This window comes from Cibotium barometz, chromosome 9, assembly GCF_041138505.1.
Source record: "Cibotium barometz isolate CiBa-2024 chromosome 9, ASM4113850v1, whole genome shotgun sequence".
In the NCBI taxonomy this organism is placed as follows: Eukaryota; Viridiplantae; Streptophyta; class Polypodiopsida; order Cyatheales; family Cibotiaceae; genus Cibotium; species Cibotium barometz.
In genome coordinates, this window is record NC_141054.1 from 18,782,743 (window position 1) to 18,805,853 (window position 23,111).

Consider the following 23,111-nt stretch of genomic DNA (forward strand, 5'->3'; position numbering starts at 1 on the left):
AGAAATTTAGAAAAGTCCCATCGGTATCGAAAATAGAAAATGTTACTAAATGTGAATAAAGCGATGAGTGTGAGGTCCCTGCCTGCCCGTTCCGGGGCTCCTGCCGTCGCCGCCGGCCGGCAGAAGCGGCGTCAGCCTCCCGGGCGGAGCGGGGGTCCTGCACACTCGGGGCCCGTAGATGTCCGGGACGAGAGGCTAGCCCGGGGGGCGGTCCCTCCGAGACCGGCGGGCCCGGAAGACTCCCCTCGCTCGAAAGGCACGAGCGATTCCGCCAGGAAGGGGAAAAATCTTTTAACTAGGAGATTACTCTAACGAGTCAAGTCTTGACTAAGTTAAACTGATCTGACCAAACCTGAAGTCACATGGTCAGATCAAGAAGAGACTTGCACTTGGTCCATGGAATCACCGCTTTTTTCCTCATTTTCGAGACAGAGCCGATGATCCCCTTCCACAGAACAAGGTCTTATCAGGATTTAAACTAATTAACGTAACTAATCGTATCTAGTTGTTTCTCAAGAATCCTCCGATCCAGCCTACCCCATCCAGCCCATGGGTACCACTGAATTGGTGGGATTCCTTTATAAAGATTTGATTGGGTTTTTGCCCGGGTACCAAGGAAAAGAGTTCCCAGGCCCCCTAGGCAACAATTCATGCAAAAATCAAATAGGCATACCACACACCCAATATAAAATTGCCATTTATAACAGATTCAACTAGCTTTAAGACAATCCTTGAATAAATTCATAATATTTCCGATCATCATTTTCCAAAATTCCAAGTCCATTGTATTACAAAAATGCATCCTCTGAACTCTCCGTTGAAGACCAGCTGGCCAACCAACGAGATCCAGTATCAAAGTTTTGTTCCCAAAACCTTTCCTTTTTGTCCATCAGATATCTTCCTTCACGTACGCATGGGTGTCTTGGCAACCGCGAGCCCATGCATCGCCTGGTCAGAACATTCAGATTGAGAGAAGGACAATTAGGTTTACTGTCCAACCTCACGTAGTCTAACTAAATTCATTCAGTTTAGTTCTACCAGGATCCCTTTCAACTAAACATCTAGTTTTTGGGTAAATATCCATTTAGTGCTTTTACCAATTCAAATATCCAAGATATTCTTTTTCCCACATAAATTCTCAACCTTAAATCATTAGGTAGAATTATGATGGAAATTCATCTTTTGACATTAGAATTTAATTCAAATCCATCTTTTCTCAAATTTCATGGAAATTCATCTTTTAACTAAAATATCAATACCTATTTTTTTGAATAAACTTCAAATCCTTCTTTTTCTCATTTTAATGAGTGCAATCCAATTATCATGGGGATTCCTCTTTTTCATAAATTAAATCTCTTAAAATTCTTCTTAAAACTACATAAAAATAAACATTAATTTCTTTAAGCTAAAAATTCCACTTTTCTCATCTAAACATATGAATTCCAATATAGTGGGAATTCCTATTTTATCATTTAAACTTATCTATGCTAAAAGATAAATTTAACTAAATTGTTCTCTTAAATTTTAAATAAAAATCTCCATTAATTCCTTTGCACTAGGAATTACACTTTCTTCATTTGATTAATTGGATTCCAATATGGTGGGAATTTCTCTTTCATCATAAAAATTTATCTATACAAAAAGATAAATTTAACTAAATTTTCTCTTAAAAATTAAATAAAAATCTTCATTAATTCCTTTGCACTAGGAATTATACTTTCCTTATTTAAATATTTGAATTTCAATATGGTGGTAATTCCTCTTTCATCATAAAAATTTATCTATACAAAAAGATAAATTTAACTAAAATCTTATACATTATTTTAGCATTCTAATTTTTTCTCTAAATCATTAGAATACATGGGTTTCCAATGTCATGGGGACTACTCTTTTTTCATAAAAATAAATTACTAAAAATTTCTCTTTTTTCTAATTTACTAATTATGCATAAACATAAAAATTAACTTCTCCATGATTACAATGAGAATCATTCACTTAATCTAGGATGATAATTCCTAGAATATGATAGGAAGTCCTCTTTTCATATTATGAATGAAAATGTTTTATGTGTGTATTTACAGAAATTTTACCATAGCTCCACTGCTATTATTGAAAATTCTCAATTTAGTTGAAAGAATGAAGTTTAATATTATTGATATGATTAGAATGACCACTAATTCGATCATTATCCAATTATGGATTGATTCATAATTTCTCTATGAAATAAATATCATAAAAGCATTAAAAAGCCATTATTTTGGCTTCCAATTAGACAAGCATAGAAATTACTTTTGGATTAGAGAAATGCTTCATGAGAAGCTTTATTTGGATTGAGAATAGGTCATAGGAATGACCTTTCTTTGGGGGGGGAGAGAGAAATGCTTAAAAACCATTAAAATTAAGCATAAATAAAAATTTATGTGCTTCTTTATTACAATTCATAAAAGAACTTCAATAGTAATCAAAAGCCATTCAAATTAAAGCTTCTCAAGCTTGAGAGGGGTTGAGAACAGAAGCATTTGGAATCTTAATAAAAAAAAAGACAATAATCCACACTTTACCTTCTAAATTACTTGATTCTTTGATCACAGTAGAGGCCCCCAACCAATCAATTGGTTTGGTATGTTGTAGGAGTCACCAAGGAAGATTGAAGAGAGAGAGAAGCTCCAATCTCTTCAATTTTATAGAGAGTTTTTAGAGGATAATAGAAATTAAGCTTAGTTTAGAGTAATACTGGCATAGTTTAGTTCACAGATAATAATACAAAGGAATGAGGGTCTTTTTATAGGAGAGGGAGGCCACTAACTGAGTCCAACTGAGTTCTAGAATTTTCCAGCTTCATTTTGGCTGAATTTGGACAAGATTTGGACTAGTTTGGCTCCCTTTTTTATTTGGTTTGATTTAGGAGAGAGGAGAGATAAAAATATCCTATTATTTTTTAGTTCTAAACTCATCCAAGCATGTGAAGTAGGCACTTCCTTGAAGGTATCCCTTTTCCTTACACATGTGTCAAAAATGAATGATTACGCTAAAATATCTCTTTTTTTTATTAATACTTCATAATTTTTAACTAATAAACCTAGTACTTGGTCAACTCTTCATCTTATGTGGGAATTTACTCATTTTTGGGTATTTTCTTTTATTCTTTGGATTTATCTTGTCCCAACACTTGGATTAATCTTATTGGTCCATAGGAACCTTATTTGGACCGTAATAAATTTTTTTTTGAAAATCTGGACCCTTAGGCTAAGGTCTTCTGAATCAATTTTAATTAATTCCAATTGCACCTTGGAAAATCTATTTTGATTTTCTGTTTCAGGGAAACATTTTTTTGATATTTGTAGAATTTATTTATCCAAAAATATCTCAATTTTGATTTACCACTCTCTAGAAATTTTTATCTCACTAGACAAAACAAGGAAAAATGATATTTTCTTGTATTCTGAAACATAGAATGATTACAAGGGATTGAAGTAGAGGCTTATTTGATATTCAAGCTGAGGAGGAATCTTACATCCTCTCCCACGTGAAAACACGTGAAAAACGCGAGATGTCCTCATCTCTCAAAGTGGAAAAAACAGGTCATAAATACAGTTTCTATAACGAACTCTCGTCTTTCCACATTGTTTCACATCAATCCACATTACTTAATCCACATCCAATTTATATGTATTTCCATTCTCATCCAATCACATCATTTTTATCTCATCACATCTTTTCTCATTTATCCTCATCAGATCTCATCCACATCTCATCTACCCATCCACATCTCATCTACCCATCCACATCTCATCACATCACATTCATTCATATCTCATCCATTCATATCTACCCCGATCCACATCACATCACATCACATCTATTTCACCTCACATCTCATTCATTCACATCTATCCCGATTCACATCCCATCACATCTCATCCATTCACATCACATCACATCTATTTCACCTCACATCTCATTCATTCACATCCATCCCGATTCACATCCCATCACATCTCATCCATTCACATCACATCTCATTCATTCACATCTATCCCGTTTCACATCACATCGCATCACATTCATTCACATCACATATCATCCATTCACATCTATCCCAATTTACATCACATCCATTTCACATCACATCTCATTCATTCACATCCCGATTCACATCACATCACATCTCATCCATTCACACTCCATATCATTCATTCACATCTCGATTCACATGACATCACATCTCATTCATTCACATCCCGATTTCCATTACATCTCATTCACTCACATCTATCCATACATTCATATCTATCACTTCACATCCACATATATTCATATCACATCACATCTCTTTACATCACATCACATTCTTTCACATACACATTCACATCCATTCTTCACATACACATTCACATCCATTTTTTCACATACATCCACATCCATTCTTCACATACACATCCACATCCATTCTACATATACACATCCACATCCATTCTTCACATACACATTCACATCCATTTTCATCACATATCATCCATTCACATCCCATATCATTCATTTACATCCTGATTCACATGACATCACATCTCATTCATTCATTTACATCTATCTGATTCACATCACATCTCATCACATCTATTCACATCACATCCCATCCATCCATTCATTTACATCTCTCTGATTCACATGACATCTCATTCATTCACTGAGGGACCGCTTTGTCAGCCCTCGCCCATCGTACCGGAAGCGCACCATTTTTCATGGTCAAGACCAGGCTTTGCTGCGCGAGTCCTTCTTTGAACACTCCCCGCCACCAGCTGATTGCAACCGAACCCCCCGCCAGCTGATTGCAACCGAACTTCCCTTAGAAAAACATATACCAAATGCTCCCTCCAGCATTCCGGCGTAAGACAATCCTTTAAGAAAACAACGTTTCTATGCAAGTTTTTAGTTTTATTTTCTTTTGAATACAAGGAGCATTTCTTGAATTAGTATCCCCAAAACTTCTTGATCAAAATTCTAAATTTCATACCAGAATTCCTCGAATTCTATAACCTTGATCCATAGATCAATTCAAAGGGTCTCAAACTTAGTTTCAGATTTGGCGAGAGTTTTGAGTGTATTTTTCTAAACTAGTCACACCTTCTTTCCTTGAAATTGACGAAAGAGTTTGGTCTTGGTCATAGTCTGATTCAAGGTTGGAGTTTGGTCTTAGTCATAGCCTGATTCAAGGTTCGAGTTTGGATAAGATTTTTCTTGAATTATCTTTCTCGAAAAGGTTTGATAATTCAATTACTATTTTACTGAATTTCTTTCTTTGAATATTCACTTAACTGATTTCTAAATTAGTTACGAATTCCAATGAGGAATAAATTAATCATTTATCTGAATATTTCGATCTCAATAGATTTTCTAAATTTTTTTTTTACAATCCGTGTGAATAGAAAACGATAGAATTTTCTCTCTTAGAGTATTTAATTATTCATTTATTTAATACTTATAGAATTTAAACATAAAAATTAAGAGAATTCTAATTTTGATATAAAAATTCTTTATGCATCTATTTATGCATAAAAATCAACTTCAATGGGAATAACACTTTTATATAAAAAAATCCTTTTATGCATCAAAACAAATTTAATAGGAATAACACTTTTAAAATAAAAAGAATTTCTTTATGCATCTATTTATGCATAAAAATTAATTTTTATAAGAATAACGCTTTTATAATAAAAAAATTCGGTTATGCATCTTTCTATGCATAAAAAATCAAATTTAATAGGAATAACACTTTTGTAATTAAAAAAATTTCTTTATGCATCTTTCTATACATAGAATAAATTTTAATAAGAATAACACTTTTGTAATAAAAAAATTCCTTTATGCATCTTTCTATGCATAGAAATCAAATTTGATAGAAATAACACTTTTGAAATAAAATTTTTTCCTTTATGCATCTTTCTATACATAAAAATCAAATTTAATAAGAATAACACTTTTCTACTAAAAAAAACTCCTTTATGCATCTTTCTATGCATAGAAATCAAATTTAATAGGAATAACATTTTTGTAATAAAAACAAATTCCTTTATGCATCTTTCTATGCATAGAAATCAAATTTAAATGGAATAACACTTTTGTAATTTAAAAAAAAATCCTTTATGCATCTTTCTATGCATAAAAATCAAATTTAATAAGAATAACACTTTTGTAATAAAAAAAATTTCTTTAAGCATCTGTCTATGCATAGAAATCAAATTTAATAGGAATAACACTTTTATAATAAAAAAATTCCTTTATGCATCTTTCTATGCGTAGAAATCAAATTTAATAATTAATATCAGTGATATCCATGCATATTCATAGGTGAATATGTACATGGAGTAATTCGAATATTTCTCTTAGATTCAAAAATGGTGGAAATTACTCTTTTGGAATAACATAAAATCAAACTTTCTTTTTCATAAAATTTTGGAAAATTTTGCCATAACCTCCTTTGTATGGGTGACCATTTCTCATTTTTATCTTTCTACAATTAACTTAATTAACCCAATTTAGAATTATAGAACTCTAATCTACATAATTTTCTAAATTCACGAGAGTAAACAATAAGAAGAGTTTAATTAGTCACTTAGTTAATCTTTGTAAGATTAAGAAAGGTTGTAATGTAAAAAAGAGAAGGGGGGTGGTCTTTTCATCAAAGGTATAGCATTTGAATTTAATTCAATCATTTGCAATTCATAAAATCAAAAAAACCATAGATTTTTCATTAAAATTTGTAAACAAAGTAAGAAAATTAGCTTACATGGAGCTTGTAAGCTCTCCTTTGGCTTGAGGGATTGAGGGTTCTACTATTGTTTGAAGCAATAGTGGCCACCAATTCACTTTGGAGAGGATTAGGCAAAAAATAATTGAATTATTTAAAAAAATCAATATAGATGGCTCAGGACAGGAGTAGAGTAATAGTGCATAAACACCATTAAGCTTTTACAAAGGGGGAGGCTTCTATTTATAGGAAAAAATGAGCCTCTAACCAAGCAAACTGATTCTAGAATTTTCTAGATCAGTTTGGTCAATTTTTGACCATTTTTCAGTTTAGCTTACTTTTTGGATCTAGTTTTGAAATAGGAGAAAGGAGAGATGAGAATATCTCATTTTATTGATTAAAAATTGGGGATAATGATGAGAAAAAGGCGCCTACTTCATGACGGGAGATCCCCACAGTGAGGTGTCAAAATTCAGTTTTTTAATTTTTTTCTTTGGTCCTTAGTCCACTCTTCATCTTATGTAAGCATTTACTCATTTTGGGGGGGGGTCTTCTTTTATTCTTCAATTTATCTCCTCCCTACACTTGGATTGATCCGATTTGCCCATAGGAACCTTAATTGGACCATAATCTAAAAATTTCTAAAAATCTGGACCCTTAGGCTAAAGTCCTTTATACCTATTTTCAATTAATTCCAATTGCACATTGGAAAGTTATTTTTGAATTTCTGTTTCAGGGGAAACCATTTTAGACACTAGGAGGATTTTTATATCCAAAAATATCTCAATTTTGAATTACCTCCCTCTAGACATTTTTTCTCTACAGGCTAAAACTGGGTAAAACAGGATCTTTCTTTTATTTCAGAGAGGGGAATAATTATAAGATCAGAAGGGGAGGTTCTTACACCTGCACACCTCAAAAGCTGGAGGGAGGAATCTTACGCGATTTAGTTCTAACAAAGATTTTCTTCAGATAAACATCTACTCTTGGGTAAATACCAATTTAGTGATTTAGCCACATAAAATATCTAAAGATATTCTTTCTACCATTTAATTTCTCAACCTTAATTTCCTAGAAAGAATTATGATAAAAATTCATCTTTTGACACTGAAAATCAATTCAAATCTTTCTTTTCTTAAATATTATAAAAGTTTTCTTTGAACTAAATACCAATATCTATTTTTTGCATAAGCTTGAAATTCCTCTTTTTCTCATTTAATGAGTGCAATCCAAATGTCCTCTTTTATCACAACTTAAATCTATCTAAAATTTCTCTTTAAATTAAATAAAAATATTCAATATTCCAATATACCCAGAATTCTTCTTTTTTCATTTAAATGATTGAATTCCAAATATGATGAAAATTCTTCTTTCATCATTGCATAAAATAATTTTAACTAAAACTTCACTTAAAAATTACATAAAAAGGTCCATTAATCCTAATATGACAAAAATTCCATTTTTTCCATTTAAATGATTGAATTCCAATTCTGGTGAAAATTTCACTTTCATCATTTAAATTTTTCATGCATAAAGATAATTTATCTAGAATTCTTCTTTAATTTTAAATTAAATATCCATTATTTTAGTATTCCAAATTTTCTCTTTCTCCATTGGAATACATGGATCTCCATTGTCATGGGAATTTCTCTTTTATCATAAAAATGAAATTACTAGAAATTCCTCTTTTTCTCTAATGAACTATTTATGTATAAACATTAAAAATCAATTTTCCATGGATATGATGAGGATTATTCATTTAACATAGGATGACTAATCCTAGAATATGGTAGGAAGTCCTCTTTTCACATTATGCATTAAAAATAATTTATGTGTTAATTTTTAAAAATTTTGCCATAGCTCCGCTGCTACTATTACTGATAATTTTTAATAATTTTAAAAAGCATAAGGTTTAGTAATACAATATGATAGATTAACTATCATTTGGACCAATATTCAATTTATGGACTTAATTCCTAAGTTTATCATAATTTAAGTAACATAAAAGCATTAAAAAGCCATTTCTTTGGCCTCTAGCTTGACTAGCATAAAGTTTGCTTTTAGAATTAAGAATTGCTCCATGAGAAGCATCATTTGAATTGAGAATTGGTCATAGGAATGACCATTCTTTGGGTAAGAGAGAGATATACATAAAAAATATCCTAAATTAGGCATAAATGTAAACTTTATGTGATTAATCATTTAAATTCATTAGAGAGCTTCATTTGCATTGAAAAACCATTCAATTGAATACTTCTCAAGCTTGAGAGGGGTTGAGAAGTGAAAAACGTTTAGAAGATTAAGAAAAAACCATAAAGCCACACCTTACCTCTTGTTTTTCTTCATTCTCTATTCTTAGGAGAGGTCCCCAACCAATCAATTAGTTAGTATATTGAGGAAAGCTCCAAGGAAGGTTGAAGAGAGAGAGAAGCTTCAATCTCTCCAAAATGTAGAGGAATTTTAGGAGATAATAGAGAGTATGCTTATTCTAATGTAATATTCGCATGGTCTAGTTCACATATGACAATACAAAAGAATAAGGGTCTATTTATAGGTGAGGGAGGCCACTAACTGAGTCCAACTAAGTTCTAGAATTTTTCAACTTCAGTTTGGCTGAATTTGGACAAGATTTGGACTAGTTTGGCTCCCTTTTTGATTTGGTTTGATCCAAGAGAGAGAGGAGAGATAAAAATATCTTAATATTTTTGAGTTTAAAACTCATTCACATGTGTGAAATAGGAACCTCCTTGAAGGCTCCCCCTTTCCTTACCAAGGTGTCAAAATTGTATGATTACTCCAAAATATCTCATTATTTTAGTAATATTTCATAATTTTTAACTAATAAATCTTGTACTCAGTCAACTCTTCATCTTATGTGGGCATTTACTCATTTTTTGGTATTTTCTTTTATTCATTGGATTTATCTCATCCCAACACTTGGATTAATCTTATTGACCCATAATCTAAAAATTTCAAAGAATCTTGACCCTTAGGCTAAGGTCTTTTAAATCATTTTTAATTGATTCCTAATTCACCTTGGATTTTTTTTTTTTATTTTCTATTTTACGGAAACATATTTTTGATATTAGGAGAATTTGTTTATCCAAAAATATCTCAATATTGAATTATCACTCTCTAGAATTTTTTATCTCTCTAAGTAAAAACAAGAAAAAACAATATTTTCTTGTATTCAACAATAGGGAATGATTACATGGGATTTAAGTAGAGCCTATTCATTATTCAGGCTAAGGAGAAATCTTACATCCTCTCTCACTTGAAAAACGTGAGATGTCCTCATCTCGCAAAGTGGGGGTAATCTTTCGCCAACCCTTCTTCTTTCTCCTAGGTGGCGTCTTCTAGAGGGAAGAACTTCCACTTTACTAAAAATTCTCTGAGGACTCTGCTCCTAAGAATCTTCTCCCGAAAGTCAAGGATTTCCTCAGGACATTGTTTGAATATGTGGAATGATGGGGAAGTTTTTAAGACTTTAGCAGAGGGAGCCTTTGTCGTTGGAATTATTGTTTGAATACGTGGAATGATGGGGAAGTTTCTAAGACTTTAGCAATGGATTTGCTTCTGAGCATTGTTTGGTAAAGGGAGCCTTTGTCATTGAGGGGACTCAGGAGATATCTTGATAGAGCTTGGCGAGACAGATGTGTGACCACATTGATTTCACAAAGGAGACTTGCGCATTCTTACGGAGTCACATAGGGAGTTATCGAGCAGATTTTGAGAGTTTGGAGCGGGGTGACATGCATGAGTCCGAGCATGGTATGCCGGATCAAATGTTGCCACTTGAGGACGCGCATCAGATGTCGTGTTGCTAGATCAGCCAGCACCATTGACATATGAGGACGAGGATGTGGATGATGTAGCTACCAGAGATGATAGTATGTATGTAGGCCGAGGGTCTTTTGATCGACTCAGATGTCTATCATTTTTGGCATACGAGTGATTGCCCCAAAATGGGCCACTTTGAGGACATCTTGCGCGCAGTGGATGCACTTAGTAGTGGGCTGAAATAGCCCTAGTTCATCAGCCTTTGCTGGACTATTATGCACATGGTTGAGGGCTAAAATTGCCCCAACTCATTAGTTGTTTTCTGGACTGTTATGCACGCAGGAGTGGATATGATTTCGGGCTGATTTGGAGCCCCGTTGGAGCTGAAAATTTAGTTTTATTTTTAGCCATTTGCAGGTTCTTTCGGGCTGAAAACTCAGCCTTGCATTGTAGCCAGTTGTTTGCAGGCTTGCTTGGGGGACAACCATTGTGGCCAGATTGAATCAGGGAGGTAGCAATTGCGAGGACATCCTCACGGACTTCACACATGTATAGCAGTTACTTGATGAGGCAGATGTGGACCTTTTTGACACACATGTAGCGAGTCATGAGACCTACTAACAGGATCGGGAGGACGAGATGGAGATGAGGGGACTCACGAGATATCTTGATAGAGCTTGACGACAAATGTGTGATCGCATTGAGTTCACAAAGGAGATTTGCGCATTCTTACGGAGTCGCATAGGGAGTTATCGGGCAGATTTTGAGAGTTTGGAGCGGGGTGATTAAGTTGATATCTATGTAAGTAGTGTGCTTGTCTTGGCTATTGCATGGTTGTAATCCCATGCTTTGTAGGTCATGATTTGGCACGTGCTTCAAAGTTCCGACTTGAAAAACAACATTTCATGTCGCCATGGGATTTGTGATAGCCATCGTGTCTAGAGTGTAATGAAACTTTAGCTATGAATTGCATGGTGCACACCACCTATATTCTATGTTCAATTTTGAAAAGTACAAAAGGGGGCTTAAAAAGACGTGACTTCATAAATTTTAAATTTACAAAAAAGATATATATATTTCCTCCAAAACTTACAAAAGGGGTACATAAAATGCAAGAAAAATTTTAAAAAGGGGGTTTTTCTAATATCCTGCGAACGCATGTTATACACAAGGTTTGTACTAAGTGCGCCCCCTGAGGAACACTAAGTCTTCTGATTGTTGACAGTTGTCCTCTGATAGACCTATAACCATCAGTTGAGCCTCAGAACCACTTCCCCTCAACTCAAACAAGATCTTTACACCACATGTTGACTATTCTAATGATCAGGTGACACAAAGCTGACCCTGTACCTACTCAACAGTCTCTGACTGAGTTAGAATTGAATCAATACCCTAGGCATCAAACCAATACCTCCTAGTGGTTCATCTCCATCAACTCACTCAAAACAACACTGTACCACAACAATACATCAAAATAAGAGTCTTTGTATCACCCACAACGGGTACAATTCTAATCCCTATGTTTTCATCAGAGATAGATAAGAAATACAACTGTGTCTTAACAGCCCTGAGACATGGGGATTACGTCGAAAAAAAGAACACCAAGAAACAAGGGGGGTACGAGCCTTTATCTTCAAAGTTCACAAGAAATAGCTACAAGGGATTGCAAACCTTCATCTTCAACCACAGTAAGAATCACTGAGAAAGGCCTTAGACTGGTCCAAGTTCCAAAAGAGCTGTAGCACCACATAAATCCTAGGGAACCCACCATCCTACAAGATCATGTATCTCCTTTGCACTCTCTAATATGAACAAGCCCAAACCTCCTCAAGCCAATTCCTGCATATCTTCACAAAACTCCGTCGTCTCGCAAACGATTTTCAAATCCCCGCGATATCACAGAGCCTTCTCAGCACAAAGTCCCTCCTGGCTTCTTCGCCCTCTCTCTCTCATGTAACCTTGCCTCTCTTTCACCTTCTCAATGTTCTCTCTTCACACTCTCCCCTTCAATTGTTCCTAATCTTCAGTACCCCCGTCCTCCATATTGCGCCTCGCAGCTATTGCGTATTTTTTGTCAACCACTCCCTCCATCTGCACATGCAACAGTCCCACACTCCACTTCACTGCAGCTGGCAAACAGCTGTACACTTGAGGTTAGTGGTCATGCAACATCCCTTGTTCTTAAGGTTTCATATATACTCCACAAGCCTTATAACCTTCGCGGGGTGTGAGCAGGAACCTCCATTGGGATTATCCCTTGGGCCATAAAAATCTTATTAGTGTGAGAAAGACATGGGAGAAAAACATTTCATAAACCACAAATAATTCTCATATGAACATGAGAGAGAAAAAAATTATATACCTATGTTCAAGTCAAGAGCTTACCTTAGCCATGTTGAAGCATGTGTCATTGGGTTTTGCCTTAGAGCCCTAGGTTTATAGCTTCCCATGTGGGTGTGCTAGCTCATCCATCACATCCTCACACCATTGTCACACTCGAAGAGCTCTTAATGTCTAGATGGAGGTAAGAAGAGATGGTCCTTCATGATGGTTCTTTCCCACAAAAGACGGGAAAAGAAGAAGCTAATGGAAGAGGGAAACTTACAACCATGCCTATTAAAACAAGCATCCATCAAGCAAGTAAGAACACAATAGCCTGTAAGTAAGCAAGAAGAGGGAAGAAGGAGAGATCACAAGAAAATATTGCAAGGGAAGGATTGTGTATTGCTTATTGTCAAAAATGCCTTACATACAAGTGATTAGCTTTCACACTAGGCCGACTAAACTGAAAAATGGTCTGGTCTCTATTACTAGTCTATCGTAAGTATGTACACTAAGGTCGTAGACTTTCCCTATTTGACATTAAACTTATGATAAGGTTGCTTTATATGTTCCAGCTCCATTCCTTGCTTATTACATTAGTTTTTACCAAAGATTCATTAGTAAATTATTGCACCATTGTTTAAATTGTCTAAGGAAGATGTAGGTTTCATTGGCATGAACAAGCAAAGTAAGCATTCTAAATCGTTGGAGGATAAGTTGGTTGCCTTGATTCCCTGATTATCAAGGTAGGATGTCATATTTCTTATAATGTTAATACCTTTGGAATGCCATAGGTGGCACCCTTGCCCAAACCAAGGGGAGAACATAAAGTTTCATTAATACTTGTAAGTGGAAAATTTTCATTAGAAAAAACACCAAGTACAGTAACTATAAGGGAAGCCCTATGGATGGTGTTTAAAATCTCAAGAACAACAATAGCTAAAATTTAAAAACTTTATTTAACCTTAGAATTGCCCTCTATTTAATTATTGTAGGCTCACAATTTCATGGGGACACATATTAGTATTGCTTCACAGCTTTTTGATCACTGTTATGTGTTAAAAAAAAAAACTATAGCAGCTCGATGCAAGTCGAATTATGTAAGTGTGTTTGAGGCAATTCAAATTTTGTAACTATGTTAAGTTCTTCACTATTTGATTTGTAAATAGTAAATATATTGGACTAATGTGCTACAAGCATGGACTTGGCAAAGTCACACATTAGTTTGGCCATTGATCCACAAGGGACTTTTAAGTATGGTGGAGGAGCTGACTTTCAAGGCTAAGAATCGTCTTGAATTCCATTAGCTTGATAACACCATCTAATTATCAATGTAGAACTCGAGCTTAAATAGTGCCTTAAAGTATGTTCAACTTCTAACTATGGTGGAGGAGATGACTTTCAAGGCTAAGAGCCGACCCCTTATCTTGATAACGCCATCTTGTTATTATCGATGTAGAACTCGAGCTTAGAAACTACCGTCATTGTCATTGTGTATAGTTGTAAGAGTTTGCACTTATATGGACTTCTATTCAGTATTATTGGTGAGTTGATAATTATGAAGTTAAGAAAGGTCCATTTAATGTGTTGTGACTCCCAATGGCCAAGATTCTAATACATTGCATTTGTGGTGTATAGATTTTGAAAAACAACATAATCTTGTCTAGCATTAAACGAGCAAGAGCATAAGGTTAAAGCTTCATCTAGCAAACCAATAAAAACTTGAGCATGAGCATGCTGCTCTACCGTCTACAACCTCTGCTCTATGCAAAGAGGATGGGCACTACTTACCTCATCCATAGACGATGGGAATTGCTTGTTGATATGTAAAGACGTTATAAGAAATCATCCCATTCAAACTTGAGCATGAGCATGCTGCTCTACCATCTACAACCTCTTCTCTATATGCAAAGAGGATGGGCACTGTTTACCTCATCCATAGACGATGGGAATTGCTTGTTGATATTTAAAGACATTAGAAGAAATCATCCCATTCAAACCCAACAATCCATGTGAAATCCTTTTCACATGCCCGTTGTTTTTGCGAGACGAGGTTCAATATAAGTTATGCACCGACAATACTTTTAGGCTATTCCAATTTTTTTGCTAACGATGCTTGTTGCAACTAGCCACATGCCAAGGGGGGCGTGAGAAGGGGCTCTACATATGATCAATAAGGCCCAGTTCACATAAGGCGGCGGAAGGAATTTAAAAAGTGTAGAAGCCAACAAAAAGTTGCCATATGGACATTAGTGTTCACATAGAGCGGCGGAAGAGAAGGTTGAGAGGTGCCACATCGTGGAAGAAACAAGGGAGTTTTGTTCCACCCCCCCCCCCCCCCCTTGGAACAAACTTCTTCCACCCTCCAACTTGGCAAAAAGTGCCATGTTGGCACCAATCAACTCTTGGCTCTACTTTCCATGTTTTTGTTTTATTCTTTCTTCCGCCGCCCAAAAGGTTCACACTGGGCGGCGGAAGAAAATTAGTGCAGTCTTCCTTCCGCCCTATGTGTGAACACTCGGGTGGCGGAAGTGTGCATTTTTTAACTTTTCCACCTGGAATTGCTCATTTTTTAGTGTGTTTTCCGCCGCTTCACTGTGAACTGGGCCTAAGATGGCACCGGAGTCCAGGCGGCGGCGAGGACATCGTGTGAACCGCCCCCTCATGGAAATCTTGGTGGATGTTCATCAACATAAAAAAGAGAGACATATTTTATTCATGGTCCATTTATTCAGAAAACAAAATGGTGGAACATGTATTCATGGTCCAAATTCTTACATGATGCCCGCCTCGAGCTAGGATGGGGGATTCCTTGATTCTCATTCTCACGGTTATAGCCCGGAACCACAATTCTCACGCTTGTAAGCAGGCCACCATGGCGGTAAGCTCGACAGCAAACAGCAGGCCATTGTCATGTTGGGTTTTGAGAAACTGCCTGCCCAGAATGGCTTAACAGGTAGTATTGTATTTGGTCCTGCAGGTTTTAGCTCGCATGGCCTTAGTTCGTAGTCTTACGCCATCATCACGATGATGTCATCATTGCCCCATCATCGTGGCAATTATATCGTTGTCTCTGCTACGGGCTTGATGGAAATCACACCCTTCCTAGCATCATCTTTGTCTTCATCACAATGATGCTGTCATTGGGGCAATGGTATTATCATCTTTCTCATGATAGCGTCATTGCCATCATCAACATAGCATGACATTGTCATCGTCCCTGCCATTGCCATTGTCGTCATCATTGTCTTTGTTGCCCCGGTTGTCTTCACAAAGGGCTTGATGGTAGCATGCCATCATAATCTGGCATGGATAATGCCTGAGCTTGGATATGGCAGCAGTCCAGCTTTGAGAGTGAAGTGCTTCAGTCCAAGGTTAGAACAAACTTGGGATAGGGCTTACCTTCCATTGCAGAAAAATGTCAGTTTAAGGTATGAACTTCAGTCTAAGCTTGTACACAGACTTAAGTTTGCATTTAAAGACCACTCAATCAGAACCTGGGATAGGGCATACCATCCATTGCGGAAAAATGTCAGAACAATCCATCAGAACAACTTATAAAATTAAGGTCAGTCTTTGCTTGGATAAGAGCTAAGATTGATGTCAAGTATCAAGTGTGTGTCTGGTCTTTTGGTGTGAAGGGATGTAGTCTAGCTTAGATACAAATAACTGATAATGGCAACGGCACATTGATGTGTAAGCGCTTATAGTGTTAGCCTGAACACAGAGTGGGGGCTTTCTATCTACTCAGAGTATAGATGTCTGAGAGTTATAGTAAGCTTTAAGAGTGTAGCATATACACAAACGTTGGATGGTCGGGGCCAGTTACCATGGCATGGCATCGAGGGTGAAGGGCTTGTGTAGGCTTGGATGCAAAGCTGTGGTTGGGTCTGATGCTTTTTTCCAATACTAATGGGGGATTGTTGCATTGAGAGTGAAGCGTGGAGTTGGGACTGATCATGCCAATGAGACTTTGAGAAGTAAGGCTTTTCTAAGCAGGAGAATGAAGGGGGGCAAAGATTCTGCCGCTCATCCCTGTTCAAACATTGCAGACCCTGCCCTTGTAGAGCAGGTTGAGCTGTATGGGAACCATCCTAAGCCCGGCTTTAGGTTTGCAATGCCCGTGAATGCATGCAAAGAACAGCAACTACTGCAAGAGGCTAGGAATTGGGAGACTTTGAGCTTAGAAGAAGCGTTTGCTTCAATGCAACAAATGGTAGAGCCGCCATCAGTGGAAAATTGCATATGCATCTTGCAGAAGTGCAAAAGAAAGAGAAATTCAGTGTATGCCAAGCAGGTACATGTGCATGTATGCAACCATGGATTGGAAGCTCATAGAGAGCTTAGAAACTATCTTGTCCCGATGTTTGTAGAATGTGGGAATGTTTCCAAGGCCCATCATGTCTTCAACAAGGTGGTAGACTCAGATGAGTACAGTTGGACTTCTCTTATACAGGGGTATATTGGCTCTGGGAAATCACAGCTTGCCCTCAACGTCTACGAGAAAATGCAGGAAGACGGTGTATCTCCTAGCAGATTCACACTGGTGGCCCTTTTGAAAGCATGTGCAAGGTTGAAATGTGTGGCAAGAGGCCGGGAAATACATGCCGAGATTGTGAAAGAGAGTTATGATGGAGATCTCTTTGTCAGTAGCACTTTAGTAGGCATGTATGCGGAGTTTGGCTCTCTTTCAGAAGCTCGTGAAATATTTGACACTCTGGCTTCCCGTAATGTTGTCTCATGGACTGTACTTATTACCGGGTATGCACAGCAGGGGCTTTATGAGGAAGCGCTTGATTGCTTGGACCAAATGAAGCTAGAGGGTGTGTTTTCAGATGCTGTGACATTTATTTGCAGCTTGAAGGCTTGTGGAGACATTAAGGCCACAGCAAAAGGCAGAGAAATACATGCTGAGATTGCCCAGGAGGGATTTGAGAAAGATTCTTTTGTTAGTAACACTCTGGTGGATATGTATGCCAAATGTGGCTCCTTTGCAGATGCAAGAGGTGTGCTTGAAGAGCTACCCATTCGAGATGTTGTGTCGTGGACCGCTTTGATTGCAGGCTATGTTGAACACGGGCTGAGTGCAGAAGCGTTGAATTGTCTGGAAGAGATGCAGCTGGAAGGCATACCCCCGGATACAGCAACCTTCGTTTGTGTGTTGAAAGCTTGTGGCAGCATAGAAGCTCTGGTCAGGGCCCGTGAAATACATTCTGAGGTTGTCAAAGTCGGATTTGAAGGAGATTCTTTTGTTGGCAACAGCTTGGTTGATATGTATTCTAAATGCGGTTCACTTGAAGATGCCAAGAAAGTGTTTGACAAGCTGCCACTCCGGGATGTAGTGCCATGGAACACACTTATTTCGGGGTATGTGGAATGTGGGCTTGGAGATGAGGCTTTGAACTCTATGGAACAGATGAAACTGCAGGGCATCTCTCCTAATGCCGTCACCTATGCTTGCAACCTGAAAGCTTGTGGCTCTTCAGGAGACATGGGTAAGGGCCGAGGTCTACATGATGAGATTGCTAAAGAGGGATTCGAAAACGATCCCATCATTTGCAGCAGCTTGGTGAATATGTATCTGGGATGTAACTCTCTTGCTGAAGCACAGGAGGTGTTCAACGAGCTGCCAGTTCGAGATGTAATCATGTGGACTGCCCTTATTATGGAGTATGTTGAACATGGGGAAGGTGAGGAGGTGGTTAAGTGCTTGGAGCAGATGCAACAAGAGGGAGTGTCTCCTAATTGTGGCACATTTGTTTGTGGCTTGCAAGCTTGTGCTTGCCTAGGAGCCACAGATAAGGGTCAAGAAACACATTCAAGGACTGTTAAAGAGGGATTGGAGAGAGATCCTTTTGTGTGTACTACTTTGGTAGACATGTATGTGAAATGTGGCCTGCTTGCAGATGCGCAAGATGTGTTTGACAAGCTGCCAGTTCACGATGTAGTCTCTTGGAGTGCTCTTATTGCCGGGTATGCCGAACACAGGCATCCTGAGGAAGCAGTAAATTGCTTTGACCGGATGAAGTCAGAACGTATTTCTCCGAATGCCTTTACGTTTGTTTGTGTCTTGCAAGCTTGTGGTAGCATAGGGATCATTGATAGGGGCTATGAGATGCACATTGCGACTGTCAAGCAAGGCCTTGACAAAAGTTATTTTGTTGGTAACACATTGGTTGATATGTACATGAAATGTAGTTCCCTTGCGGAAGCAAGGGAAGTGTTTGATCACTTGCTTGTTCGAGATGCAATCTCGTGGACTGCATTGATTGCAGGATACGCTGAGCATGGGCTTGGCAAAGAGGCACTAGTTTGTTTTGAACAAATGCAACTGGAGGGTGTACTCCCTAATATGGTCACATATGTTTGCAGTCTGAAAGCTTGTGGCAGTGTAGGGTTTATCGATAAGGGCCGAGAAATACACACACAGATCCTCAAAGAGGGTTGTGAAAAAGATCCAGTTTATTTCAAGAGGTCAGAGGTGACATTTGGTGAGATGTATTATCGTGGTGATTATGAAACTATCAAGATAACCCTGATGAATGCTCTCATCGACATGTATGGAAAATGCGGAAGTATGCTAGATGCACAGGTGGTGTTTGATGTGAACCCAGCAAGAGACATTGTGGCATGGAATGCACTAGTTGCAGGATATGCTCGGATTGGACAGAGTGAATTAGTTTTCCGATTGTATGCGAGAATGGCAGAGGAAGCCATACGGCCAGATGGTATCACATACCTTAGCCTTCTCACTGTATGCAGTCATGTAGGTCTCGTGGGTAAGGCCATCAACTACTTTGAGTCTATAAGTAAAGGTTATGGCATCATGTTGAGTATCGAGCACCACAATTGCATGGTTGATCTCCTTGGCCGTGCTGGCCAACTTGATGAAGCTGTGGCAATGGTGGAGAAGATGCCTTGCCAACCTGATCCGGCCACATGGAGTATTCTATTAGGTGCCTGTCGCAAGTGGGGTAATGTGGATCTTGGTAGGTGGGCTTTTGATCGTGCAATTAGACTCGTTGAAAATCCTGCTGCCATGATTATCACAATGTTCAACATCTACACAGATGCTCATCTATGGAAGGAGGCAAAGATGGTTGATGCAATGAGAGCAAGTCTATGGGCACAGGATGAACTGGGTAAGTGTCGGATTGAGGCTGATGGGGTTGTGCATGCATTCGATGTAGGACATTCAAGCGTTCCAGAGAGCAAAGATATATATGCAAAGCTCAATCATCTCTCTCTCAACAATGAAGAGGAAGGGTATACTGGGTTACCGGGGAGATATCATGATGCAAGAGGTATTCTATGTGGGTGCAGTGAGAAGCTAGCTATTGTTTCTGGCATGGTTAATGCATCTGAGGGGACTCCCATACGAGCGGTAAAGAATCTCCAGGTTTGTAACATGTGCCATGTGGCCATGGAAACAATATCAAAGGTAGAGCAACGACTGATCATTTGCAGAGATGCAAGCTCCTTGCATGCCTTCAAGGATGGAAATTGTTCATGTATGAACTCCGGTGTGGCTAGTGTATTTAAGATATCGTGACAGTGATTTATGGCTCATTCAAGTCACACAAGGACCAGATTGTAGTGGTTGCATGACCCAAAGGAAAGGGTCATTTATGCACATTAAAGTGTTCTGATTTGTATATAACATTGTAAGACAAAGACGCCACTCAGACACTCCTGATTGGTTAAAGCATAGTGTAGGAAAAAGATGACAGTAGCCAATCAGAACTTAAATTGAGGCCCACCCATAGATGGATTTTTTGGACATCTTGGATACTTCAACATCCTACAGACCCATAATTGTTGAAACCCCCTCCACTAACTACCTTGAGGAGATCATAGAGAGCCCTGAGGAGTCACCACAAAGCCAGGGTGGATACGTAGTGCATGGGGGGTTTACCGTGCACAAAGGATGATGAGTTGCCTAATGCCATGTCTTCTTTGTGCAATGCTTAGCATGTTAATTTGTTACTTTGTGATGTTGATAGTGTTGCATACTCTGATATTGTCACACCATACTAGTGGGTTTCCTTAGGAGTTGGATTACATCCGTCTAGGAGTCTTGATCATACGATAGAACTCATTCTTGGAGCCCAATCGGTATTTCAGAATCTCTTCGGTTGAGTCTGAAGGAGAAGGATGACGTTGCATATTTGGCCAGGCAAATCCCCTAGTGATTATGGTGGGCAAAAAGGATAAGACCATGTGGTTGTGTGTGGACTATTAAGTGTAAGACCCCTGTCTAGCAGACACGTGTGATTAAGAAAAACATAGACGCTGGCACCTAGCTCACCGCCCAACCATAGAGCCATGCAGGCTGACCCTCAAGCATGGAGGTTAGTAGCATCCGAGACATGGCTCTACGTGCAAAGCCCTGGATTAACTTGTTTACATGGAGTTGGACATGGATGAAGATCACCATTGCATTGAAGCTTGCTTAAGACAATTGATTAGTGGAAACGATTAGTCATAATTGGTAATTACAAACAAGCCTATAATTGACTTATACACTCTTGGCCATGTTCACTCACTTATGCCTTGGCCTCCACGGTTGACCATGCCCATGGTCCCTTGTTGGTCTACTTATTTTAGCCAATATGTATACGTCCTAATTATAAACGACACACAAGATTGGGTTCAATCTCAATCTCTGGCTTGTCATACCACTCATCCAAATTTATATGTATTAAAGTTTGCTTTTTTTAAAAGACAACTTCAAAAATAAAGCTTAAGAGCTTTTTGAGTTTTTGAACATATAAGTTTTTTCAGCCTTACAAAAATATAAATACCAAAAATATATAACCATAATAGGTATTCACATTTCTTTCAAGGTATCTTATTGTGGTTCAATAAATGTTCCACCCGTAGCTATCAAACAGTTCCTCACTCAATCATCGTCTACATTAAAAAAATATTAATCAGTGCACAAAGCTGATTAAACATATTAATTTCAACTATATGATATCAGTGCATACACAACGGATTAAACACATTAATCTTGAAAAATGATATAAATAAAAGGTCTATCTCGCACATAAAACATCCTCAGTAATGAACACACATGGAATTAAATAATGACATAAACCACATCTCATATGTAAGTAATGATTATACAGGCGTCCCTACTTGACCATAGAGGCTATGACTAACACCATTATATGGACTATTAATATAGTCTTTGAATGGATTGCAAAATCTCAGCAGATATATGATGAACTGGAGAGGGCCTTGTTAAGTGTACCCATCCCAAACTGGGACACAATCTTTCATGTACATATTGATGCTTCAAACTTTGCCATTGGTTGTGTATTGGCACAACCAAGTAATGAACACAAACTGGACTACTCTATTTGTTTTGCTAGTAGGCAACTCAATGAGGAAGAGATGAACTATACAACCACATAGAGAGAAGGGTTGGCCATGGTCTATGCTCTGAAGAAATATAGGCATTATCTTTTGGCTAACAAAATTGTATTCCTTGTGGACCATCAGGCATTGCTATACTTTGTTAATAAGCCTTGCACACAATGGAACAAAGTACTTGATGATTGATGTTACTTTTGGAATTTGACTTTATAGTCACACTGTGAGAAACAGATCACGACATGTTTTAGCTAATCACATGCCATAAATTCTCCATGGCAAACATGCCACTAGAATAGATGATGATATCCTAAATGCATGCTTGTTTAAGATTGACATGGTGTCTAATTGGAGTGATAAAATATCTTAATACCTTGCTTATGGTTTTTTGGAAGATCAGCCCTTGAACAAAGATAAGATGTGGTGGCTCATTAAGCTAGTGTCCCCTTATCAATAGCATGACAACTATATAAGTTGGGTAAAAATGATGTTTTATGGAGATGTGTCCAAGAGGATTAATTCATACATGTGTTGGACGAGGATGCACACTCTCAAGAATTGTAGGAGGACATTTTGCTAGGGAGGTAACAACGCAAAAGGTCCTCTAAGTAGGATTAAGGTGGCCAACATTATTTGGCAATGCAATAGAATTTGTTTAAAGGTTGTGATGAGTGTCAAATATTTGTAGTACTATAATAGAGAGGCATGATGCCCCTCACTCTAATAAAAGTCTAGCGACCTTTTGAGAAATGGAAAATCGTTTTTGTATGACTCATTACCACACAAAACCCAAGCTCGTTACATCATTGTCTCTGGTGGGTGAAAAAACTTGTACTACTAAATTCTTGTATGAGCAAGTCATTTCTAGATTTGGATGCCTTTT

The 23,111-nt window shown here is 37.6% G+C and overlaps 1 protein-coding gene across 1 annotated transcript; it reads left to right on the forward strand.

The window, feature by feature from the left end:
• Positions 1 to 15,601: 15,601 nt before the first annotated feature.
• LOC147635315 (putative pentatricopeptide repeat-containing protein At3g11460, mitochondrial) lies at positions 15,602 to 20,816 on the forward strand. The gene is made up of 2 exons (XM_086802559.1): positions 15,602 to 15,731; positions 15,831 to 20,816. The coding sequence occupies exon 2, from the start codon at positions 16,854 to 16,856 to the stop codon at positions 20,400 to 20,402; it is 3,549 nt and encodes a 1,182-aa protein (XP_086658685.1). The 5' UTR covers positions 15,602 to 15,731; positions 15,831 to 16,853; the 3' UTR covers positions 20,403 to 20,816.
• The last annotated feature ends 2,295 nt before the right edge of the window (positions 20,817 to 23,111 follow it).